This window comes from Gorilla gorilla, chromosome 12 (genome assembly GCF_029281585.2).
Source record: "Gorilla gorilla gorilla isolate KB3781 chromosome 12, NHGRI_mGorGor1-v2.1_pri, whole genome shotgun sequence".
NCBI lineage: Eukaryota > Metazoa > Chordata > Mammalia > Primates > Hominidae > Gorilla > Gorilla gorilla.
In genome coordinates this window covers 96,473,665-96,495,000 of record NC_073236.2, presented here as the reverse complement: position 1 = coordinate 96,495,000, position 21,336 = coordinate 96,473,665, and the positions used below count along the sequence as shown (strand labels likewise).

The following is a 21,336-nucleotide window of genomic DNA, read 5'->3' as shown; positions in this document are numbered from 1 at the left end:
GCTGATTTTTGTATTTTTATTAGAAATAGGGTTTCACCATGTTGGCCAGGCTGGTCTTGAACTCCTGACCTCAGGTGATCTGCCCACCTCAGCCTCCCAAAGTGCTGGGATTAGATGCGTGAGCCACCGCACCTGGCCAGAAACTGTTTTCTGAGCCTCACAAATGGAGACGGGAATGGGAGCAGGCCATCTAAATTAGGTGGCCAACAGTGGCTGAAGCCGAAAGAGCAAGAAAGGGGGAGATCCAGTGCCAGGAAAAGCAAGAAGCCTGAGGGAAGTCCAGAAAGCCATCCCCCTGCCTGCCCTGTCCCCATGGCCCATCCAGCTCCCAGAGGCACCCTGCCTCTGCTAAGTGGAACGTATGTGGTTCTGCCTGGGGACCTCCTGATCTAGCCATCCTTAAGCCCATCCTGGAGTCCTTCTGTCTAACTCTCTGCAGTATTTCCAGGTAAGCCACACCAGATAACTTGCATCAGAGTGAAAGAGCTCTGCAAAAAGAAAAGGCTCAGGTACGCCTGGCTTGTAGGAAAGGCTATGGAAGAACCCCAATCACTGGATTCTTTCTAACCTTCTAAGATACCTTTCTTATCTTCCCTTCCTCTGAAGGCAGCTTCACAAATTTGTACCTTCATGGGTTCCTCTCCTGCTGCTCTCACCCAGAACTCTGCCTAACTTAAGAATCACGCAAATGCCAGGATTTAAAGTTAAGTATTGTCCAGGTTGTTTTTCCCACACAGAGGCCTTTGTTCAAATGAAATCTGACATTAAATGCCTGATGTGGTATATAAAACAGATCCGAGTGGCCGCTTGGTGGAAGAGGGTGGGGAGCTGCAGAGATAGCCTTGAGCATCTCCTGCTCTTGTAGCATTAGAGCTCTTTCCTGAGCATTTCAAGGCCTGAAGTCAGAGCAGGGAAAGGAGGAAGGCAGAGCCTTGCCTGGAGTCCAGCCCACAAATTTTTTTTCTCCTAGCTACAAATTTCAATACCTTACTCTTAAGTCCTGGAAATGTCATTTCTTCCTTTCCCTTCTGCAGGCTCCATGATTGGTATAGAGTGGGGAGGGAGGGGCAGAGAGGGTCCTGCAGTTGGGGCTCCCTGATGTCCATACTTCTAAGGGCTGAGGGTGCTTTGGACATTGCAGGGAGAGAGTTGTTAACAGGCTGTGAGTTTCATGCTTCCCTGTGTGGGCTGCAGCATGTGCAGGAGATTCCAGCAGGCAAAAAAGGTGAATAAGAAATCTGTTCTCAGGAGGGCCGGCTATGGCATTATTTTCTCCAGGCCTTCTAGAATCATTAATTAATCAAATCTAGACCTAAAGCCAATTATGCAAAAGGATATCTTAGGGTGAGGAAGTCTGAATGACTGCATTTAATGCTTGCCTCTTCTACAGGTTCCAGAAAGTGCCCGTGGGGACCGATAACTAGATCTGTTAAGGAGCACTGGAGATCCCAGGATAGCTGTGCTGCGTTCTGAGGAAGGCAGGACAGAACCCAGACAGTTTATTCTGTTCCCACAGCAGATAAAGGTCTCCCTTTGCCCTCTCCCTTTCGAATGTTGAGCTCTCCAAGACCTAAGGAAAACTTTGTCCTGGATCACAGTGACTTGTGGCCTCTGAGTGCCTTTCCCAATTTCCTGGTAGTTTCACTTCCTGGAATGCCACAGTCTGACTTCTACATCAGTGCCAGAGGCATGCCTTGTTATTTTCCCCCGGACACCTCACAGGTTTGAAACTCTGAAGTCACCTCATGCTTTCCCTTCTCTCCCACCTCCCACAGCAGCAGTCCCCATGTTGAGATTACCCAACCCCCAACCAGTATTCTCACACATCAGTCCTCTCCTCTCCATCCCAACCCCACTGAGAGCAGCTGGAGAGGACTGTTGCTGCCAGCCCCCAGCTGATTTCCCTGCCTGGCAAATCCCCTCACTCAGCCCCAGCCCTGGCCCATCACACACACTGCTGCCAGAGATTCCACAAGTATGTCTCCGGTAACATCAGTCTCCTCTGAGTGCCTTCCCACCTCATTCCTGCTTTAAACCCTCTCTAGCTTCCCATTACCTGCAGAAGATCGGGCCTTGGCAATGAGCCATCCCACAAGCAAGTGCCCCTGCCTTGCTCAGTTCATTTCCTGCTCCGCTTCCTTGCCTGGCCTGAGCCTGTGTTCTGACCACAAAAGTCCACTCACTGCTGCCCAATCAGCTCCCGGGTTCTCCCCAACTCAGGGCTTTGGCTACAACTTCTCTTTCTGCATTGACTGTTCTGCTCTCATTTGTGTCACATCTCTCCCTTCCTTTGGGCCCACTCCACTCTCCAGACCCTTTCCAGAGAGACCCCACAGAATGCACCTCCTACTTCCCCAAGCTCCTCTAGCAGGCTGCTAGGAGACGGTCCGAGAGCAGAGCTCTGTCTGCATCCAACCTCACTGACAGTGGGAGATCTCAGAGGTGTGGAGCTCTTGTGTTGTATTTCTTTCTTCGAGGAAAACTGAGAATTAACTTTTAATTTTTTCATTGTAATTTTAACTCCTCAAAGAAGACATTAAATATTAACACAACTTAATAATGTTATTTTACTGTGGCATTTAGTCAACCACCGATCTGGGGACAAAAGAAACAACATGTACTTTTAAGGTAGTCAAGATTCAATCGTAATTAACTTGGAACACCAAAGAGGAAAACATCAGCAGTGTATTCTACAAAATCCTTATATGCTGAAGGAATGTGAAGTTACCACCAGCACTTGATATCCTTGAGAGATGGTAAAACAAGACAATATTGTTCTTTTTCTTTTTTTCTTTTTTTTTTTTGAGATGAAGTCTTGCTCTGTCACCCAGGCTGGAGTACAGTGGCACTATCTCAGCTCACTGCGACCTATGCCTCCTGGGTTCAAGAGATTCTTCTGCCTCAGCCTCCTGAGTAGCTGGGATTACGGGTGCCCGCCACCATGCCCAGCTAATTTTTCTATTTTTAGTAGAGATGGGGTTTCACCATATTAGCCAGGCTAGTCTTGAACTTCTGACCGCAAGTGATCCACCCATCTCAGCCTCCCAAAGTGCTGGGATTACAGGCGTGAGCCACTGCGCCTGGCCTAAAACAAGACAATATTGTTCTGACCAATCAATTGCCTAACTTCTGATTAAAGAAAAAAATCGGGGTGATTCTCAGTCCTCAGCTACTTTTCAGTCTAAAGAAAAAGATCTATATTTTATGCTTAAGAAAATCAAGCAGGGCTGGGTGCGGAATCTACTGAGTATTATATTCCAACAAATATTTACTGAGCACTTACTAGGCTTTCTGTGTGTCCTTCTAAGCAAATGCTGCAATTGGAAAAATGAATAAATTGCCAATGGCAGAATTTTAGCTATTGGGCAAGTCTGGCAGGTTGGGGGCTGAGGGGTGCCTGCTTGCATATCACTTGCAGCTCTGTTCCAAATGCTATCCTGCTGAGAGGAAAAGCTGATCTAGGCGAAACCTGCCCTGGTGCGGTATCACTGAGAGATTATTCCAAAACTAGCTTCTTCCACATAGGCAGAGAAGTGTACACAGACCATTCTGACAGAGGATTCAGATCCTGGAAGGTTCACACATCTGGGGAGGCTTCCAGGGAACACAGTCCTGTGTCCTGCCTTGGCAAGCAGCCCCAGCCACAGTAACTGATGAGGGGCCTTGCATCAATTACAAAGGCTTATCTGGCCTCCTTTTCTCTCATTCTGCTGTCTATTAAGGTGAACTTCTTTGCTCAGCTTTGATCCCTTGCCTCAAAACAGTGTTCTTGCTTCTCATTGGGACCGCTGATCCAGAGACCTTTCCTGGCACCCAGCCCCAAGCACAGAGAATCCGAGTCTGCTAAAGCAGGCACCCTCCCAGATGGCCACTTGTCCAGAGGTGTGACCTTATTTCTACTCCATCAGCCCCCTGTCTCTTCCATCCAGCAGCCCATTTTCTACCCACAGCCTGAGTTCCTTTTAGCTTTCGTAGCATTTGCCATTACATGCACATGACCCTGGGCCTGGGGCTGTAACCGCTTATATGACGGCTGCGACCTCAGGACTACCCAGCTAGGGTGCTCTTCTTTCCACTCCCCTCCTCCCTCCTGGGTTCATGTCATTATCAAATGAGCAGCTAGGACACAAAGTAGAGAAACTTAACGTACACATAATCATTTGTCGCTTTCTGTCACATGTAAAAACTCAGGAACAAAATGATGGTTTTGTGATTCCTGAGTTATGGAACCACACAGATAATAGAGACTTGGCATTATTTAAAACCGAAGACAACGTAACCAGCAAAAGACCTAACAGTTTATTAAATTTCTACCTTTAAAAATAATTTTTCTTTAGGATGTCCTAGAGCAGGGGTCAGCAAACTACGGCTAGTAGACCAAATCTGAGAAGCTGCCTATTTTTGTAAGCAAAGTTTTATTGGAACACAGTCACGCCCATTTGTTTACCTACTGTTTGTGGCTTTCCCACTAAGATGGCAGAGTTGAGACACAGACCAAATGACCAACAATGCCTAAGATACTATCTGGCTCATTATAGAAAACTGTTCCAACCTCTATCCTACAGCAATAAGACAATGCGAAAGGATAAGAACGAGGTACCTGTTGACTGGCAGGTATTTTCTTGTGACATGGCAGTTGTCACGGTTTCCGTGGCTGCATCTCTAACGGCTTGCTCCTCACTCTGCAGAAGGGTAAGGACACACTTCCAGAGAGCAAGTGTATCCTGCAACTCTAAGAAGACCAAAAGGAATCTGAATTACCTAGAATGCAATTAACAGGCAGGTGCAAATACTGCTTCAAATGCCTGGTGGAAGAGAGGAGCATTGAATGAGTTACAGCTATCTCTTTTCTTCTGGGTATTGTTAAGATAGAAAGAGTGTTAGACAAACATTGGCAAAGACAGACTCCTAAGGGAGCAGATTTGGAAATGCCTTTTTTGGGGGTGAGGATGTAGGCTTTCCGGAGGCAACCAGCGCTAGGCAAGGCCTCCAGAAGATGCTGCCCAGCTGACAAAGACCCTCTGCCCTGCTCTCCTAGTTGAGTCCTGATTCTCTAGAAGAAAACTTTATGCATAAGACTGCTTTGGAGAAACTAGCCCAGTGTTGATTCAAGTGTCTGAGCCTATAAATTCTGAAAGTAAAGCATCAATCAAGATTATGCTCTGGGGGCAAGAATAAAAAAAGAGAGGCTAGGTGTGGTGGCTCATGCCTGTAATCCCAGCACTTTGGGAGGCCGAGGAGAGCAGATCACGAGGTCAGGAGACTGAGACCATCCTGGCCCATATGGTGAAACCCCGTCTCTACTAAAAATACAAAAATTAGCTGGGCGTGATGATGGGCGCCTGTATTCCCAGCTACTTGGGAGACTGAGATGGGAGAATCGCTTGAACCTGGGAGGCAGAGGTTGCAGTGAACTGAGATCGCGCCACTGCACTCTAGCCTGGCGACAGAGTGAGACTCCATCCTCGCTCCCGACCAAAAAAAAAAAAGAGACCCACGATAAAGGCAGCAGCTTGTGTCCCATGTATGTAGGGGGTCCACTATCTGACTGCCATTACTCCTGGACACTGATCTGTCTAGTCAGCCTGTGCTAGGTGCTGCTGTGGACAATGAATAATAAAAGATAGTATCTTGTCCTGAGCAATCAAAACGAATATAAAGTCAAAAACACAAAGCAATGAGTTGTCAAGAACAAAATTGTGTGGCTGTGATTCACAACAGGAAAGATGAGAGTGGACTGCTGTAACTGACACAGAATTCATGACGAAAGTGAGAGGTGAGCATGGCCTCCCAGAAAGGGGTACCTCTAGTCCAGGTGGGGTGGGCCTGGGCTTGTGGAGGGTTATCATTGGAGGGCCATGGAAGACCACCACGCAGCATCCCCATCCTTTCAATGGAGAAACTACGCTTCCCTAAGAACTCCCCTTTGTCTATCCTCTCCCTCATCTGTACATGGAGAACCTGGTTTCAGAGTCACTGATGCTTTAGTCATACCAATAAGAACAGTGGCTCCATTTGGGGTTTCGTTCTCTTCTTTTCGTTACAGATCTGATTTAAATTTTACTCAGCCTTTCAGTCTCCATTCTTTCTAGTTGTTCTGTAAGGGTTCAATACCTTCCTTTCTTAATATTTTCCTTTTTAATATGGTCATCATTTATATCCTTCAGATCCTTCCCTCTTTAGTCCATTTCAATTTTTCTTTTTCCTTAAATGACTTTGCTGTGCCCTTGACTTTTCTCATGTACTTCTTTTTTTTTTTTTTTTTTTTTTTTTTTTGAGATGAAGTTTCACTCTTGTTGCCCAGGCTGGAGTGCAATGGTGCAATCTTGGCTCACCGCAACCTCCACCTCCCAGGTTCAAGTGATTCTCCTGCCTGAGCCTCCCGAATAGCTGGGATTATAGGTATGCACCACCACACCCGGCTAATTTTGTTATTTTTAGTAGGGACAGGGTTTCACCATGTTGGTCAGGCTCAAACTCCTGACCTCAGGTAGACCCACCCTCCTCAGCCTCCCAAAGTGCTGGGATTACAGGCATGAGCCACCGTGCCTGGCCTCTCATGCACTTTTAGGTCCTTTGCTTCTACCTATTCAGTACCTTTTTCACTGAGATGGGGTCTCACTATGTTGCTCAGGCTGGAGTGCAGTGGCACAATGGCTCACACTGCAGGCTCGACCTCCCAGGTTCAAGGAATTGTCCTGCCTTAGCTTCCTGAGTAGCTGGAACTACAGGTGTACACCACGACATCTGGCTAATTTTTTTATTATTTGTAGACACAAGATCTTGCTGTGTTGCCCAAGCTGGTCTCGAGCTCCTGGGCTCAAGTGATCTTCCTGCCTCGTCCTCCCAAAGTGCTAGGATTATAGGCATGAGTCACTGCACCTATTTCTCCTGTTCTTGTAGGCACAGGACCCAATTTCACAAAAGAATTCCAGGTTATTCCATACACATTTTAACTGTTATAAGCTAGGGTTTGAGTAGTTAAAGTCACCCAGAAAATGTGCTGCAAAATGGTATTAACTTTACTGGAGAAGCTTGACTAAGGTTTGTCATCCTTTGCTCTTATTCCTTCGGGTCTCATGATTAAATCACAGTCACAGAAGGTCCCTTCTCAATGTCTCTTTGGCTGTAAGAAAAATGCCTGAAGTCACCAAGAAGAAAAAAGTTAAAACCATATTGAAGAAAACATTGTCTCCCAGAGAGATACAGGGACATGAGACCCTTTATTGGTCTGAACTCCTACAACATTTAAAATTTGGATCTCACTATCTAAAAAACAATTCCTTCCTTTATTCTGTAAATCCTTTCTCCACAACTATACTGAAAGCTCCTTGGAGGCAGTGACCATGTCTGATTCTTGAGGGCTGGGCATGGAAGAGGTACACAAAAATATAATTCTACTAATAGGTGAGAAGAGAATCATAGCATGTTAATATGGGATTAAACATCGCAGGAGAGGGCAGGGTTGGGGTTGAAGCATGGCTGTAGAACCTGGGGTTTCCTTTTATTAAACCCTATGCTTAAAAGCAAAACAAAAAACAAAATAACACAATTTAAAAATTTTTAAAAAAAGAACTATGCTTTTCAATTCCTTAGGATATTCTCAAGCTTGGTTTCCTTAAACATCATTGACATGCTGCCCTTTCCTATTACTCTTGACACATGGAGTAGCAGTGAGGAGAGACATGGAGGTGTACAACATGCTGGAAACCAGGTAAGATCTGTACATCCATTTAATTTCAAAATATCTCCACCTTTACGTCCCAAAGATACTAATATGGTTCGGATTCACAAATCTCATGTTGAATTGGAGTGGATGGTGGGAGGTGAGTGAACCCTGAAGGCAGATTTCCCCCTTGCTGTTCTCATGATAGTGAGTGAATTCTCACAAGATCTGATGGTTTAAAAGTGTGTGGCACTTCTCCCTGCTCTCTGACTCTCCTGCTCTGCCATGGGAAGCTGTGCCTTGCTTCCCCTTTGCCTTCTGCCATGATTGTAAGTTTCCTGAGGCCTCCCAGCCTTGCTTCCTGTTAAGCCCATGGAACTGTGAGCCAATTAAACCTCTTTTCTTGATGAATTACCCAGTCTCAGATAGTTCTATATAGGAGTGTGAGAATGGATCAATACAGAAAATTGGTACTGGAAGTGGAGCACTGCTATAAAGACATTTCCACCTGAAAATGTGGAAGCAACTTTGGAACTGGGTAATGGGCAGAGGTTGAAACAGTTTGGAGGGCTCAGAAAAAGACAGGAAGATGTGGGAAAGTTTGGAACTTCCTACAGACTTGTTGAATGGTTTTGACCAAAATGCTGACAGTGATATGGGCAATGAAGTCCAGACTGAGGTGCTCTCAGATGGAGATGAGGAACTTATTGGGAACTGAAGTAAGGTCACTCTTGCTCTGCTTTAGCAAAGAGATTGGTGGCATTTTGCCCCTGCCCTAGAGATCTGTGGAACTTTGAACTTGAGAGAGATGACTGAGGGTATCCGGCAGAAAAAATTTGTAAGCAGCAAAGCATTCAAGATGTGACCTGGCTGTTTCTAAAAGTATACACTCATATGCATGAACAAAGAGATTATCTGAAACTGGAACTTACATTTAAAAGTGAAGCAGAGCATAAAAGTTTGAAAAATTTGGAGCCTGGCCATGTGGTACAAAAGAAAAACCCATTTTCTGGGAAGAAATTCAAGCCTGCTGCAGAATTTGCATAAGTAAAGAGGAGCCAAGGCTAGGTGCAGTGGCTCATGCCTATAATCCCAGAACTTTGGGAGGCTGAGATGGGTGGATTGCCTGAGGTCAGGAATTCAAGACCAGCCTGGCCAACATGGTGAAACCCTGTCCCTACTAAAAGTACAAAAATTAGCCAGGCATGGTGGTGGGCACCTGTAATCCCAGCTACTGAGGAGGCTGAGGCGGGAGAATCGCTCAAACCCAGGAGGTAGAGGTTGCAGTGAGCCAAGATCATGCCATTGCACTGCAGCCTGGACAACAAGAGTGAAACTCCATCTAAAAAAAAAAAGAGAAACCGAATGTTAACAGCCAAGATGATGGGGAAAATGTCTCCAGGGCATTTCAGAGACCTTCACAGCAGCCCCTCCCATCAAAGGCCAGGAGGCCTAGGAAGAAAAAATGGTTTCTTAGGCCAGGCCCAGGGCCCAGCTGCTCTGTGCAGCCTCGGGACACAGCACCCTGTGTCCCAGCTGCTCTAGCTCCAGCTGTGACTAAAAGGGGCCAAGGTACAGCTCGGGCCATTGCTTCAGAGGGTGCAAGCCCCAAGCCCTGGTGGCTTTCATGTGGTGTTGGGCCTGTGGGTGTGCAAAAGGCAAGAGCTGAGGTTTGGGAACCTCTGCCTAAACTTCAGAGGGATGATGAAAACACCCAGATGTCCAGGCAGAAGTCTGCTGCAGGAGTGGGGCCCTCATGGAGAACCTCTATTAGGGCAATATAGACGGGGAAATGTGGGGTTAGAGCCCTCACACAGAGTTCCCACTGGGGCACTACCTAGTGGAGCTGCGAGAAGAGGACCACCGTCCTCCAGACCCCAGAATGGTAGGTCCACCGACAGCTTGCACTGTGTGCCTGGAAAAGCCGCAGGCACTCAACACCACCCTGTGAAAGCAGCTGCAAGGCCTGTACCCTGTAAAGCCACAGGGGCAGAGCTGCACAAGGCCTTTGGGAGCCCACTCCCTGCATCAGCATGCCCTGGATGTGAGACATGGAGTCAAAGGAATTTATTTTAAAGCTTTAAGATTTAATGACTGCCCTGCTGGGTTCTGAACTTGCAGGGGGCCTGTAGCCCCTTTGCTTTGGCCAATCTCTCCCATTTGGAATGGGAGCATTTACCCACCACCTGTACCCCCATTGCATCTTGGAAGTAGCTAACTTGTTTTTGATTTTACAGGCTCATGGGTGGAAGGGACTTACCCTGGCTCAGATAAGGACTTTGGACTGTGGACTTTTGAGCTGATGCTGAAATGAGCTGAACGTGGAGGACTGTTGAGAAGGGATAATTGTATTTTGCAATGTGAGAAGGACATGAGATTCAGGAGGGGCCTGGGGCAAAATGATATGATCTGGACTTGTGTCCCCACCCAAATCTCATGTTGAATTGGAGGCGGGGCCTGGTGGGAGGTGATTCGATCATGTAGGCGGATTTCCCCCTTGCTATTCTCATGACAGTTAGTGAGTTCTTATGAGATCTGATGGTTTTAAAGTGTGTGGCACTTCTTCCTGCTCTCTCTCTCTCCTGCCACCACGTGAAGAAGGTGTTTGCTTCCCCTTTACCTTCTGCCATAATTGTAAGTTTCCTGAGGCCTCCCAGCCATGCTTCCTGTTAAGACTATGGAACTGTGAGTCAATTAAACCTCTTTTCTTCATAAATTACCCAGTCTCAGGTAGTTTTTTTTTTTTTTTTTTTTTGAGATGGAGTTTTGCTCCTTGCCCAGACTGGAGTGCAATGGCGTGATCTTGGCTCACCATAACCTCTGCCTCCCGGGTTCAAGCAATTCTCCTGAATAGCTGGGATTACAGGCATGTGCCACCAAGCCTGGCTAATTTTTGTATTTTTAGTAGAGACAGGGTTTCTCCATGTTGGTCAGGCTGGTCTCAAACTCCCGACCTTAGGTGATCCACCTGCCTCAGCCTCCTAATGTGCTGGGATTACAGACGTGAGCCACTGTGCCCAGCTCAGGTAGTTCTTTATAGCAGTGTGAGAACAGACTAATACAGATACCTTCAACTTAAAAATCACTGAATGCAACCAGCAGCCTATCCAGTCACTTTAGCCAGAAGCCTAGAAGTCATTCTTGAATTTTCCTCTATATCAACCCCAATACCACCAAGTCCTGTTGATTCTACTTCCTAAATCTTTTGAGCCTGTTCTCTCTTCCTTGCTGCCACAGCTTCACACTCATCCATTCATTTCTCACCTAGATTACTGCAATAGGCCTCCCGGAAGAGGGGACAGTTAGGCTGTTTTGAAAGACAAATAGAAGTCAGTCAAGCAGTGGTTTGTTTAATTTAGAGAACTGTTCCCTACTGATGACACATAGGGCCCGTGTTAGGGAGTGGTGGATGATAAGGCAGGAGGAGTGGGCTAGGGGACAGAACAGGAAGGGCCTTATGAGCCGTGCTAAAGGGTGTTTAGGCTTTATACTGAAAGCAGTGGGAACCCACACAAAGGTTTTAAATAGTGGACTGAAATTAACAGACTTGCATTTCATAAAGAGGCTCTTTGTAGAAAAAAGTTTAGGGGTAAGGCTGAAAAACAAGAGGCTGGTTAAGAGTGTGTTGGTGGTCTGGGAGTGGTGGCTCACACCTGTAATCCCAGTACTTTGGGAGGCTGAGGTGGGTGGATCACCTGAGGTCAAGAGTTCGAGACCAGCCTGGCCAATATGGTGAAAACTCATCTCTACTAAAAATACAAAAATTAGCTGGGTTTGGTGATGGCTACTCGGGAGACTGAGGCAGGAGAATTTCTTGAACCCAGGAGGTGGAGGTTGCAGTGAGCCGAGATCGTACCACTGCACTCCAGCCTGGGTGACAGGAGTGAAACTCCGTCTCAAAAAAAAAAGAGTGTGTTCGTGAAAATGATTAGAGCATGAACTAAGACGGTAGGAATATAACTGAAAGACATAAAGGCAGGTTTCATGTTGCCATCTTTCACCTTCCCTTTTTTTAGGCAAGAATATCTATTCATATTTTAAGTGAGTTTGGTACAACAGACTTCCGTCTCAGCGCACTTACCAAGAATAGGATGGGGGTTGGTGAGGAAAAGTGGTGTAGTACTGGTGAGGACTTCAACGACGGCCAGCCTAGACTCTGTAGGAAGATGGTCTTCACATGACAAGATGACCAGCTGAACCCACTGCTTCAGCTCAGCAGCTATCAATTCCCTGTTCTAAAAGCACAAAATGTACCTATCAGTAGTTCAGAAGATGCAACAAGGGCTGACACAGAATTAGGGGTGACCTACACCAAACTGGGCCTGTAGATTAGCTCTTAGCTCAATGGAAAGAAAGTTGTTTTTTAGTTGCTTTTCGATTCCAACTAGAGAGAAATATGCCCAAGGAAGAAAATCTGACTTGTCTTTTGGTAAGATGGAGTCACTATGACTAGACAACAAGTTCCTTTAGTCTTTTTTTTTGTTTGAGGCAAGGTCTTGCTCTGTTGCCCAGGCTGGAGTGCAATGGTGCGATCTTGGCTCACTGCAACCTCTGCCTCCTGGGTTAAAGTGATTCTCTTGCCTCAGCCTTCCGAGTAGCTGAGAGTACAGGTGTGTGCCACCACACCTGGCTAATTTTTGTATTTAGCAAAATTAGACAGGGTTTCGCCATGTTGGTCAGGCTGGTCTCAAACTCCTGGCCTCAAGTGATCAACCTGCCTCGGCCTCCCAAAGTGCTGGCATTACAGACATGAGCCACTGCTCCCGGCCTTCCTTTAGTCTTTTTGGATGCAAATCAGGTTATGAGAACACTGGCATACATTTGGTCTGGTAAAGACCAAACTTGTGGGGAAAGACTGTCCAGCAAATAACAACTTATTGTCACCAATAACCAGATGCCCCTCCTATAGTAACAGAACCCCAGATTCTTGGCTGGGCCCATGGGCACCCAGCTAGAGACTACATGTCCCAGTCTCTCTTGCATTTGGGAGTAACAGGTGATTAAGTTCTGAAGACTGGGATGACACTAGAAGTAGTATCTGTGCACTTTCAAGTCATGCCTTAGGAAACGCCCATGATCTTTATTTCTTGGGTTTCCCCTTCCTGCTGGCTAAACAAGGACAAGATGGTGGAAGCTGGAGCAAACAGGTGGGACCCTAAGATAGAAACTATGTGTTTAGGACAGCAGAACAACAAAGTATGAGAACCTGGTGACTCAACACTGTTAAGCTACATTGGCTTTGGACTGTTTCTATCTGATTTAAGCCACAGTATTTATGTTTCTATTACAACATTTAAAACAGAATCACAGGCCGGGCACAGTGGCTCACGGCTATAATCCCAGCACTTTGGGAGGCCAAGGCAGGTGGATCACCTGAGGTCAGGCGTTCAGGACCAGCCAGGCCAACATGGTGAAACCCTGTCTCTACTAATACACAAAAATTAGCTGGACATGGTGGCGCATGCCTGTAATCCCAGCTACTCAGGAGGCTGAGGCATGGGAACTGCTTGAAGCCAGGGGGCGGAGGCTGCAGTGAGCCAAGATCATGCCACTGCACTCCAGCCTGGGAGACAGAATGAGACTCCATCTCTAAATAAATAAATAAAGCAGCATCTAACACTATTGTTTAAACAAAGCAGTGTTGTTTTTATCTTTTAGAAAACTAGATTCTCAGTTTATTACAAAGATGAGAATCTAGATGAAGAAACAGATGAAGAGACAGATACACAGGGAGAGGTCCAGAAGGATCCCAAGCACATGACTTCCTCTCCCTATGGAGCTTTGGGGTGTGCCACTCCCCTGGCACATGAGCGCATCTTGTTCACCGCCCAGAAGCTCTCTGAACTTTTCATTCTTCAGGGTTTTTAAGGAAGCTTCATTGCAACAGCATGAATGATTAAATCATTGGACATTGGTGATCAACTCAACCTTCAGCTCCTTGTTTTTAACAGTAACAGTTTTACTGAGATACAGTTTACATACCATAGAATTCACTCATTTAAAGTGGCCAATGCAGTAAACTCTGATATATTCACAGATATGTGCAATCACCACCACAGTCAATTTCAGAACATTTTCATCACCACAAAGAGAAACTCTGCACCCTTTATCTACCACTTCCCTATCCTCCCATCTCCCCAGCCCTGACTAAGCACTAATCTACTTTCTGTCTCTATCAATTTGCCAATTCTGGACATTTCCTTTAAGTGGAAATTTCCTATAAATAGAATCAGATAATATGTAGTCTTTTACGACTAGGTTCTTTTACTTAGCATAATGTTTTCAAGGTTCACCCATGCCGTAGGATGTATCTGTACTTCACTCATTTTTGTGGCCAAATAATATTCCATTGTATGGATACACTACATTTTACTTACTCATTCATCAGCTGATAAACATCTGGATTGTTTTCATCACTTAAACCCTGTTCTTTCACTTTTTCTAGAACAGGGACTGTTGTTCCAGATGTACTTTACTTCTATCAACTGAACCTCTTTAAATGTTCAAAATGTAACTAATGATTCCTTTGATCATCTATGGGCATCTATGCAACTAACATGATGAGTATTTTAGACCTTGAGGAAGATGCTAATTCCCAACGCACCAAGAAACTCATGTTTCCCCAGGAGCATCTTTTATTTATTTCTCTACAGTTCTGTTAATTTTTTTCTCCCTGGAAAACTCCCAATTTTCATTAAATATCACTTTATTCATGTACTGGACATAACAACTGGTTAAAAACAGCTTTAGATAAGAATAATGCCTTGGCAGGCTTGTTAGGCTGCCTGGTGACTTCTTAGAACTTGGTGTTTTTTTTGTTTGTTTGTTTGTTTGCTTTTTTTGAGATGGAGTCTTGCTCTGTTGCCCAGGCTGGAGTACAGTGAGACAATCTCGGCTCACTGCAGCCTCCACCTCCTGGGTTCAAGCGATCCTCCTGCCTCAGCTTCTTGAGCAGCTGGGATTACAGGCGCGTACCACCACATCTGGCTAATTTTTGTAATTTTTAGTAGAGCTGGGGTTTTGCCATGTTGGCCAGGTTGGTCTGAAACTCCTGACCTCAAGGTGATCCGCCCGCCTCAGCCTCCCAAAGTGCTAGCATTACAGGTGTGAGCTACCGTGCCCGGCCCTGGTGTTTTTTTTTTTTTTTTTTTTGAGACAGGGTCTTGCTCTGTTGCTCAGGCTGGAGTGCAGTGGCATGATCTCAGATCACTGCAATCTCTGCCTCCTGGGTTCAAGCAATTCTGCCTCAGCCTCCCGAGTAGCTGGGATTACAGGCGCCCACCACCACACCCGTCTAATTTTTGTATTTCTTGGTAGAGATGGAGTTTCACTGTTGGTCAGGCTAGTCTCAAATTCCTGACCTTAGGTGATCTGCCTGCCTTGACCTCCTAAAGTGCTGGGATTACAGGCGTGAACCACCATGTCTGGCCGTTTTTTTTTTCCCCCTCCTCGGCTATAGTTTTTAGCAAATCATCTCCATTCCTATACTCCCTCCACCCCACCTGACTTTTCTGGGGGCTTTTTTAGCTCCTAGTGACCTCCTACGTTTGGCTCCCTGGCTTGCCTTTGAGTGACAGATCTAAGGAAATTGGACCTGCTTGTTAATTCTTACCCTTGGTTTTATCTCTGCCCAGCCTCATGCTCTCTGAACTTCATGATCTCCTCTATGAAGTCTTCTTCAGCCTCTGAACTCTCACTCCCTCCTCTGGGTTCCCACGGCCCTGGCACACCTTGTTACTAGAGCATTTAATGTAATTATGTAACTTTCTCTCATTAGACTATAGCTCTAGTCTCTGTTCATCTCTGTATCTTCAGTACCTACACAGCAGTGCTAGGTTTATTGTAAGGGCTCAGGGTCCACAATGTTATGCCACCACCATCAGTGTGGCTGTGTGGAATCTGGATCTTCAGGTAATTTTCCTGTGGTATCGGCTGCCTTCTACTTGTGATTCTGTGAGGGTGCTATCTTTCTTGTATGCACCTAAGTAGCATGTATTTGTCTTAAGATATCTTCCCAGGAAGCTGTTTTTCTTACTTCGGTTCTATTTCACTACCAAAGGACATGTAAAACAGGTGGGGCGCATCTGGGCCTCCATCCAGAGCCAGCTGGGCCATCTTCTGGGGGAATATTTAAGCCTTAGCGATGTATTTGCATACTTAGTTCACTAGGTTGCAATCCTAAATATTTTTGGAATTGACATGCTTATTCCTCTTTAAATAAAGAGTCCAGCTAGAGAAATGGGGAAAAAACAAGGGGTTTGGGCATATGTGTTTTGGGGGGAAGGTTCTGTTACCCCTATGAACTCTAATTTAAAAAATGCCTAAAACAGGCTGGGGGCAGTGGCCCACATCTGTAATCTCAGCACTTTGGGAGGCCGAGGCGGGTGGATCACCTGAGGTCAGGAGTTCGAGACCAGCCTGGACAACATGGTGAAACCCCGCCTCTACTAAAAATACAAAAAATTAGCCGGGCGCACTGGCACACGTCTGTAATCCCAGCTACTCAGGAGGCTGAGGCTGGAGAAGAATCGTTTGAACCCGGGAGGCAAAGGTAGCAGTGAGCTGAGATCGTGCCACTGCACTCCAGCCTGGGCAACAAGAGCAAAACTCCATCTCAAAAAAAAAAAAAAAAAAAAGCCTAAAACAAGAGAAAAGAAAGGTGGTGTCCAAAGAAGTCTTTTGAAGTTATACTCGAATTGAAAAACCAGCACGAACAATATTTCTGTAGATGTTACGTACACATATCACAGGGGTTCTGCCTGCTAAGACTGTTCACTTTTACTGACATCTTCTGAGTAAATGAGAACAAAAAATCCTAGGTCCCGGAACAAGATCAGAACCAGCCTTACCTCCACACATGTCTGCATGTGGTGGGAAATGACTTTGGAAGCAAGTCTCAGAGCTACACTCTGAATTTCAGATCTAGAAAAATAAACAAAAAAACCCCACAAAATTACAATCAGACATATTTCATACACCGGTTTTTGCAGATAGTCTGTAATCCATGCAGAGGTGAATACTGAAAATCTCTACCTCCTGGTTACAAAAATGCCTCCGGAAGCGATTACCTTTTGGTTACTAATGCAAATCACTGACATCATTCTATTGCTTGAGTTTAGAGCTCTTAGGCTGAGGTTTAGAATGAAATACAGGACCTGAGATCTGAGGGCAGGATTGTGTGCAAGTTCATTACATAATGACTGATGGGACCATACATCTTACCAAGGTTGCACAGGAGGTATTGGGGGCAAACCTTTCATTGGAAGCAATATCCATCGTCCAGATCAAGAACTCCTTTGGGGTCAGATGGACACAGTGCTCTGTCTGGGGAAGCCACTCACCAGGGTCCATGCAGTGGAGAATTTTCAGTATCTGTGTAAGCCAAATCCGCACACAAAAAAGAGAAATAAATACTCAGGGAGATGTCTCTAGATGTTACATGATAATCAATTGTATCAACAAGAGGTCTACCTTTCAAAAGGCTCCCACTGACTTCTTATTTCCCCCATAATACCTTTGGGAGACTGAGGCAGCGTGATGCAATGACTAACCAGAGGGCCTCTAGTGACTTGGGATGGGAGCCAGATGCCCTGATTTTAGGCCAGTGCCCTTTCCTTTTGATTATGCTTCCCAGGTGGCCATCTGCCCTGAAATAGCCATGTCAGCAAAGACTACCTCTGACTCACTCTACAGTGAATTTTTAATGATCTGTTTCCTAAACATCCCAAAGTGGTTTGCTCTGTCTTTGGTTAATCTCTGCCATCAATACCCCTATCATCAAAAGCTTTTCTTGGTGCCCTTCTAGGTATGACGCCATGCCAACCACCATAAAAAGAGAGTCCTTATCCACTGGCTGCCGAATCTACTTCCTATTGCCCCTGGAGAGCCCAAACCCAATCTTGCCTTCATGATCCTACCATTCCAGTGGCTCACAAAAGAATGTGGGGAGTGTAAAGGGCCAGTCAGTATGTTGGAGACTTTACCTTGCAGAAGCATTCTGGGTGATTTTCCTTCATGGCCAACAATAAGAACTTCTCTCCCATGTTGCACAGCAAGGGTGGCAGGCCCTTCTCTCCAAGTCCAGAGGCTGCTGCTAAGAACTTTTCCAAGAGGGCTTCCAGTGTTAGTGAGCGCACTTCAGGGAAGGCAGATTCTAACAGCTGAGAGAAAGAGATGGGGACATTCCTCTCCCGCTCTCCACTCTTGGCTGCCGCGGCCCACACTGCAGCAATGGCTAGTCTGGTGAGGCTCTGGAGGTACTGGGGCAGGCCTGGTGCCTTGAAGGCCCAAGGGAATCCCGTTATCAGCTCTGATCCTGAGATAATGCCTCTGACTTCCTCCCAGAAGCCAAGACTCTCCAGAACTAAGAAGCAAAAAAAGCAAAAGGGAAAGAGATAATCACTTTAAATTTCCACAAAAGGACATGAAAGAATGAAGACTGAATCCACTGCGTGAGGCCATCAGATGTCTCCCATAAGCAGATTTCAAACACTATCATAAGTGAGTGGCCCTCTAAGGTTCAGACTTCTAGTCCACAACAATTTCCATTTAGGTAATGTATAATTTTTCCAACAGGGGCACAAAGGCATTACTATTAGAAAATGCGTTCCTGGCACCCCTCCTCAACATTCAATAAATATGAACTCAGTGACCTCTTATCACCGAGCCTCAAAGCTGACCATGAGAAGAGGACATCTAGTATAAACTTCCTTCAGGGGCGAAGCTCCCCTCTGTAACACCCCTTCCCAGAAGCTCTTGGTTGAACCCTACAGTACCCTGCAGCTCATGAGACAGCTTATTCCATTGTTAGTAGATCTAATTGTCAAAAAGTTCTTTTTGTGTTTCTACTCACTGGCCTAATGCTACATTTTGAGGCTCCCAATGACAGCTCTTTAGACATTTGATTACAATTCTTGCGTCCCCTCTGTCTTCTCCAGATGAAACATTCCTACTTCCTTCCTCAAATGATGGGGTCACTGTCTCTCATTATTCTAGCTGCTTTCCTGTGGACATGCCTCATCCTCTCTTGAAGGATGGCCAATAGGCTGGATCACAAATCTCCTGCATGGTTTGACCCGCAGGACTATTACTTTCTCTGTTCTGAACTGGAGTTGCATCACACTGTTGACTCATATGGAGCACAAAGTCAACTGAAACCACAGCCCTTCTTTTTTGACATGGTCTACTGATGGTGGTGAGTCATCTTTCTCCCACTTTGTACTCAGTACTTAAGCCGAGATGTGTTTTCTTTGTTTGTTTATTTTAAGCCCAAGTATATCCCTGTTAAATTTTATCCTCCTGTTAAGTTTTATGGTCTACCTTTCATTTGCCGAGATCTTTTCATATTCTCAGTTCTGATTAAAAAAATAAAAAAACCAAAAACTTATTGCCTGCTTACTATGTGCTAGGAGCTAAATAAGATCACTGCCCTTAAGGAGTTTATAGTCAGTCTAGTTTGAGAAAGAGAAATGCATGAACACATAATTCCAATATAGTGGTACAAATGATAACCTAGGCCTCAAAGAGGAAGACAGGTGACAATGTGTTAGCACCACCAAAGGCAGGGGAACCAGCTGAGCAAAGGCTCAACGAAGGCATGAAACAGAACGGACCATGTGGGGAACTACAGGCCATCCCATAACACTGGAGCATAAAATTTGAGGTGGGAAAGGGCAGGAGATGAGGCCAGGGAAGAAATGTGGCTAGAGTACAGAAAGCCTCCTAGACAATGTGAAGCAGCTAGTTCTGTATGCAAGGGAATGCCACTGGGGGGTTATTTTAAGCAATAAGGTCAGGGGCCCATTTTCACTGAAGTGCTTTTATCGTTGAGGAGTCAATATTAGAGGCAGGGAGACCAGTTACAACACTACTGCACCGTAGTCCAGGAGAGAAATAAATGACGAGGGTCTTAAGTTCAGAAGGAATCAGGAGAAGGTGGGTTTAAGAAACGCTGAAGGTCTGAAGCCAAGGTGATCATTTAAAAAGGCAAAAAAGAAAGAAAAAAAAACACTGAAGGGATAAAACTGGCAGGACTAGGGAATGAGGGTGCGGACTAGGGCAGGAGTCTCGGGTACCTCCCAGCACCCAGTTCTTCACACATGTTCATCATCTAATAGAAATTGGGTAAACCAGCTGGGCGTGGTGGCTCATGCCTGTAATCCCAACATTTTGGGAGCCCAAGGTGGGAGGACTGCTTGAGCCCAGGAGTTTGAGACCAGCCTGGACAACACTGTGAAAATCTATTTCTACAAAAAATAAAAAGTCAGCTGGCTGGGGGATCACTTGAGCCCAGGAGGTTGAGGATGCAGTGAGCCATGATGCTGACACTGCATTCCAGCCTGGGCGACAAAGTGAGACCCTATCTCAAAAACGCATACAAAGTAGTTGGCAAACTTCAATTTCACAGGAATGCCTAAATGCCCAAAATCAAATAATTACTAAAAATGTGGGCAAGGTGGAGGGTGGAGGCCTTTGGTGAGCAGGCTCCCTGCTGGCCCTTGCCTCAAACGCTCTTCCAGGCTCTCACTAATTCATTAACTAGCCCTCTTTGGTTTGAGTCATCCCCCAGTTATGAATCCTCTTAATTGTATCATTCTGTCCATGAAGTTTTATCTACAAGAACTTAGGACAGACTTCACCAAATGCCTTGCCAAAATTTAGATATTATATTCATAGCATTCTCTGATAAATCCTGACAATTGTACCCAAGATGTTAACAAGTTTATACTGGATTGGCTTACCAGACAGCATTTAAGTGATATGCATTTATAGCTAATAAAACACCGTTTATATTTATCATCTCATTATAACTCAGAGAACTCTGCTGACTTCTAGAAAACTAACATAAACATAATGCAAATGTAAAACATTAAGGTAACAGAAAAATTTATTTGAAATTGAAAATTTGCATAGACTTGCAATAATTCAAGATTTAAAAATATAGAGTATGTAACACATCGAATTGTTTCAAAGTCTGTCACAGGGGGCAAAATGGGGACTGGACTTGGGCTCCAACATGATGGGACCCCAGGGAGGTCACCATCTGGGGCTGCAGACAAACCTCTACTGTTTTTTTTTTTTTGAGATGGAGTCTCGCTCTGTCGCCCAGGCAGGAGTGCAGTGGTGCGATCTCGGCTCACTGCAACCTCCACCTCCAGGGTTCAAGTGATTCTCCTGCCTCAGCCTCCTGAGTAGCTGGGATTACAGGAGCATGCCACCACGCCTGGCTAATTTTTGTATTTTTAGTAGAGACAGGGTTTTGCCATGCTGGACAGGCTGGTTTCGAACTCCTGACCTCGTGATCTGCTCGCCTCAGCCTCCCAAAGTGCTGGGATTACAGCGTGAGCCACCGTGCCCGGCCATACCGCTACTCTTAACTCAGACACTGCAGAATTCCCAGCTCACCAGGAGGCATCTTTTTATTTTTTTATTTTTTTGGAGACAGAATCTCCCTCTGTCACCCAGGCTGGAGTGCAGTGGCACAATCTTGGCTCACTGCAACCTTCGCCTCCCGGTTCAAGTAATTCTCCTGTCTCAGCCTCCAGAGTAGCTGGAAATACAGGCACATGCCACCACACCCAGCTAATTTTTGTATTTTTAGTAGAGACGGGGTTTCACCATGTTGCCCAGGCTGGTCTCAAACTCCTGACCTCAGGTGATCTGCCCGCCTC

General features: G+C 45.7%; 1 protein-coding gene across 15 annotated transcripts in view; it reads right to left on the bottom strand.

Annotated features, from left to right (window-relative positions):
• Positions 1-21,336, bottom strand: part of THADA (THADA armadillo repeat containing) — a 368,672-nt gene that overhangs the window by 44,216 nt on the left and 303,120 nt on the right. For 12 of the 15 annotated variants that reach the window (XM_055377797.2, XM_004029147.5, XM_055377798.2 and 9 more), the window contains 5 exons: positions 17,650-18,029; positions 16,920-17,038; positions 16,516-16,588; positions 11,748-11,901; positions 4,601-4,732 (listed from right to left, as the gene is read on the bottom strand). In XM_055377797.2, coding sequence (XP_055233772.1) covers positions 4,601-4,732; positions 11,748-11,901; positions 16,516-16,588; positions 16,920-17,038; positions 17,650-18,029 — 858 coding nt within the window. The remainder of the gene's footprint in view (positions 1-4,600; positions 4,733-11,747; positions 11,902-16,515; positions 16,589-16,919; positions 17,039-17,649; positions 18,030-21,336) is intronic. The other 3 variants (XM_063695915.1, XM_055377806.2, XM_055377807.2) reach the window with 1 other exon arrangement.